Consider the following 5,116-nt stretch of genomic DNA (forward strand, 5'->3'; position numbering starts at 1 on the left):
TAATTTTTTTTAACATTAAGATTATTTAAATAATCTCCGTTCCTTAAATCTAATAAAATTTTATCCCACTATAGTACAAATTCTAAAAAGAAACAATCATAGAAAAGTTCTGAAAATTAATGCAGTTGTCAAACAATAATAACGAAAAACATTTTTCCCCCTTTGCTCAGCCCTTAAAATCTGGCTGTTGGCTGAATGAGAAATGGGAGAAAATAATGAAAATTTTTCTTTAACCATAAACACGACCAGTTAATTTTTGGTTTGATCACCAAAGCGAATCTTTTTATTTTCTTATAAGTAGATATCCCCATATACATACATACATAAATGTATATATAGATGTTTCTCTTGTCCGAGCAACACAGGTTTGTCCAAGACTACGATCATATAACAAAACTCCATTAATTTAGGTAAGCTTGGTATCTTTATTTCATGCAAACTGTATTACACTAATTACACATGTTAATTAGGCAGTTGCAGACCCAGATTTTCATACAGATATTGTTTATATAACTGAACTGAGCACACTGATTTTGTTATGGAGATGGAAACTTGACATGTTCATAACTTCATATGCATATATGTGTGTATATATATGCTTAGGGTTTTTCGAACATGTTAATTTCCAGTTTTATTCTTAGGCACACCATATTCCGTAAAGCTCAAACCAAGCTGTAGACAACTAGCAAGCTTATCAGTGTCACGGATGCTTGCGGGGGATAGGGCTGGTATCGTTCATGTAGATATGGTGACGTGAATCGATAAGTCTATTCTTGGAAGCGATCAGTTCTATATCAGAACCATCTTCTCCCGTTAGATCCATATCGTCTTTAGCTCCGATGCCGGCCTTTCGACCCAGCTGATGATTACTTGGCTCACGCTCCTTCTCCAGGGTCATTCGTTTTCCATCAGCTTCCATGGTTGCCAAAAACAGCAGGATGGCGAAAAAGATTGCTACAAAGCTCTTCGTCATCCACAAAAACTTTAACACCTGAAATGACAAAAATAAGTTACAGTTGTAGTATATATATTTACTGATAAAGGGAAAGTAAAACTAGGGTTAAGTAGTATCACATTCAAACTTAGAAGGAGTATTGTATGATGAAGCCAGAGAGGAGGGGCTAGGGTTTTTATAGCCCTATCAGGCTTACTATTTAGGGCTAGATTTTTTAGCATCAACAAGGTGAGGTGGGCTAATCATCACATTGCTGCAAAGCCATTGGCTTTGGGTTGGCCACAAACCAAGAAATTTGTATTTGAATGACGGATTCTGTTTATAGATACTGATTTAAACTAAGATTTTTAAAATTAAAATTAAAATTATTTATTTATTTATCATTTATAAAAACAAAAAAAAAACAAAAAAACGAAGAGGGAATTATATATAGCTGGTTCATTATCACTGGTTAACATTTCTCTTAAATCACAAGCATGATTAGATATAGTTGGTAACATTTAAGTACAAAGTTTTACAAAGAATTTTACGTATTTTTGTATTCGTATCTTGTTCTCTTTTTCTTTTCTTTTCTTTTTTTTTGTGTACCTAACGAGAAATTTGGAAAAAAAAATTAGCAGGGTCTAATTTTCAAGACATCAAAATATATATTTAAATGTTGAAAAAATAAATATTAAAAAATTTAAGTTATGTTTGGCACATTACTTCAAATTAAATATGGATTATAATTAAATTAAAATTATTTGATAAAAGATAATATAATCTTAAATGAAACTGAATAAAATAATAACAATTGAATATGATTCTCTATTAAGTGATAAGTAGGTCCCTATTTACTTATAATTTTTCATATTTTTTTTTTGTGGAAAGAATTTCATATAGTAAATTTCATTATGGATTATCAAACAAGCTCTAAATTTATCATGTATTAATTTTTTATTACAAATATCATGTATTAATTTATAATTTCATTTTTAAGGGATTAACAATTTTTTTTGCATTTTTTAGGGGGCAAAGCGCAATTTTACTATATGTTAATTTATAACTTTGTTGAGGGGGGATCTGCTCTTCCGAGAGAAGTCTTCCAAAGTGTCGTCCTTGGGGACTCCAATGTGGTCCCTCAACAATGGAAGGTATTGTTCATCGGGGGAGAGTTTTGCCCCCTTCATGGAGAGTTGTGTACGGTTTACGAAGTGGGGCACCTTAACCTCACGTGGACGTACAACCATCCACCAAGAGTTGACATGAGGTTCTTGCCCTTGGTGGGATTTGAAACCCCTGACTTATGGAATGTAGGTTAGCTATTGAGGAGCTAGCTAGCTCAAGGGGCACCATATATCCCAATAGGTGGCCTATATTCCATAGGTTAGGGGTTTGAATCCCACCAAGGATGAGATACTCACGTCACCTCTTGGTAAGTAGTCGTACGTCCACATACGGTCGAAACGTCCCTCTATGAACCATACACGGCTCATCGTGGAGGGGGGGAATACCCTCCCTGAGGGATAATAGTTTCCATGGTTGAGGGACCAAGTCGACATATCCGAGGATGACACTTTAAAGATTTCTCCTGAGGAGTCAACCTTCTCAACAAATTTCTTTATTTATAAGAGGATTGAATTAAAAAAAAAAAGTCATTTTGGGGCAAACGGTTGCCTGCCCCTTCGTATTTTCCTCTATTATGTCGTTTTGTTTTTTTATATTACTATTCTTGTAACTATACCATCCCTATAATGTCAAAGTCGATTTTCTAAAGGTAATAATATAATATAATTCAAAGTATTACAACAAGCAACATAAACAGAAATGCTGCAAACAATTGCCAGCAAAGAAGAAAAGCCCCATGCAAGCGACCAAGCTGGAACAAAAAGTGAGAGAAAAAAAAGGAAAGAACTGGAAAAACACAGGGCCAACAGTGGTCAACCGATCAGCATGCACAAGAGCACAAATAAAGCAGCTAGAATTGACAGCCACATCTCGGAACCCATCTCAAAGAGCAGTCACCACAAGCAGATCCTCAACTTGAGCAATGCCGTATTTGGCCAACTGATCGGCGACCGAATTGGCTTCTCTAGGAATAAGCTTGAAGTCAAAGTTAATACCAGAACATTGTCTTAGGCAGGCTAGAATAATGCTCTGGATAAAAGATGGAGCACTCTGCGGTTGTTTGAACCAGCGAATAGCATTGCTGCAATCAGATTCAATGTGTAACGCCCCGAAAATTTTGGTATTGGATTTCGCGTCGGATCGAGATAAGTTGGGTGAAAATATTCGGATAAGCCTCCATCAGATTGGTTGCCGATTGCTCCTCTAATTTAGATGTTGTCAAATGCTTCGAGTTTACCTTTAATTTCTTGCTGCCAGTTGCCTCTAAATTTCACTGCTCCCTTGCGTCCAAAATTTTTGTTGTGTTTGCGGATCAGCCCTCCATCTTCAATGTTCAATTGTTGTCGGAAACCGCTGTTGCTATCTTGCTAAATTGTTACTCAATTGCTTTGATTTGCTGCACCAATTAATTAGCTCTTGGCTACAAAAAAACGGTTGTTGTGTGTTGCTTTGCCGACCAACAGCTACCTTGTTCGAATATCTGCTGATCACTCGCCTGAATCGCCGCGTTTTGCACCAAAATTTGCTGCTCCATCGACTGTTTTCATATCGTCGCTTCTTGCTATATATACTTAAGCTTCAATTCTCACTATATTTACTTCTCTTAACCGTCCAAACTGCTGTCAACTTGCTCCTTCCATTGTTCCATAATCTTGCTTCCAAGGCAACCGCTTGTTCTCATCTCCAACGGGGCTGCTGCTTGCTTGCCGCAAGCTTTATTGCAACGTTTGCTGCCCTTGTTGCTAAAAGAATTTCCCCCATTAAGCTGCTGCCAGGTGCTCAAGTTTTGTCTTGGATTTTAGCAATTTCTTTGCTTCAAATAATTGTTGTGGTTTATAGTCATCGATTGATGCATTCAGAATTTTATTTAGAATTAATTTAGTTTTAGCTTAAAAGAATAATTTTATTCAAAAGGTTAATTGTGTTATTGAATGGTCATGTCCTATACTGGAATCTTGTTCAAGTTGAATCGATAACTTAAATTGACATTAGTTTAGTTTAATTATGGGCTCGAGTTTTAATTTCGATTAGAGTTAGATTAATTTTAATCAGTTAGGTTAATAAAGAATGATAAAACTTCGTTTATTGAGTCTCAGCTCAGTTAGCATCGGCATTGTTTTCAATACAAGAGGGTTTAGATTTGAGTATGCTGAAGCATTTATCTTTTTATTTAAGGTGAGTTTAGACATTACATAAAAATATAAAGACTTAAAATCGTGATGATATGTTCAAAGTGTAAAAAATAATAAGTAGATAAGAGTTACTTATCATTTAATAGGAAAATTTTTAATTAATTCAATTTTATTTTATTTATTTTAATATTATATTATCCTATTAAAAATTTTACTTTTAAAAATTTATTTTTATTTAAAAATAAGGTGAAATCTTTTAAAATTAAGGATAAATTGTAGAATATATTTTTTTTTTATATAATTTAAAATCTATATTTATCAAACAATCTAATTATATTTCACAATTAATTTTAAGTAATATATCAAACATATTTTATAACTTCAATCCAGTACTTAAATTTTTAATACTTCATTTTTAACACTTATTTTTTCAATTTATCAAACAACACTTAAATCAATTTGTTTTTATTAAAGTTGATTTAATTCACCTCACTACAAAATTGATGTGATGGATTAATTCATTACATGAGACTATTAGATTGATAATTACATGTATTTGATGTAATTGCTTAAATGCTTTAATTTATGAAGATTAAGTTTAGGTTATTTTAATTTAAGTTATGTTTAGATTGATGTGTACATATTAAAGTTAATTTATTTGAGATGATATATGTTGGTATTACATCGTGTAGGATAATTAGTGTTCAAGTAATGATTAAATTGAAATTATGTTTAAATTAGATTAAATTAACTTAAATTAATTAAAATTTGTTTAAGATTAAAATTAGATTTATTACCTTAGAATTGATAATTTAGATTTAATTTTTAATAAATTCATATGTTTTACCATATTGAAGAAAAAGAGGAAGGCAAATTGTCGAAAGCGATGGTTAAATTTATAAATGGTTAAATTACGTTTTAT

At 32.6% G+C, this 5,116-nt stretch overlaps 1 protein-coding gene across 1 annotated transcript; it reads right to left on the reverse strand.

Annotated features, from left to right (window-relative positions):
- Positions 1-405: 405 nt before the first annotated feature.
- LOC107896603 (uncharacterized) lies at positions 406-1,191 on the reverse strand. Its single transcript, XM_016821806.1, has 2 exons — positions 1,075-1,191; positions 406-991 (listed from the first exon to the last, which is right to left on the reverse strand). The coding sequence occupies exons 1-2, from the start codon at positions 1,174-1,176 to the stop codon at positions 701-703; spliced, it is 393 nt and encodes a 130-aa protein (XP_016677295.1). The 5' UTR covers positions 1,177-1,191; the 3' UTR covers positions 406-700.
- Between the last annotated feature and the right edge of the window lie 3,925 nt (positions 1,192-5,116).

Source organism: Gossypium hirsutum, chromosome A10, assembly GCF_007990345.1.
Source record: "Gossypium hirsutum isolate 1008001.06 chromosome A10, Gossypium_hirsutum_v2.1, whole genome shotgun sequence".
NCBI classification, from domain to species: domain Eukaryota; kingdom Viridiplantae; phylum Streptophyta; class Magnoliopsida; order Malvales; family Malvaceae; genus Gossypium; species Gossypium hirsutum.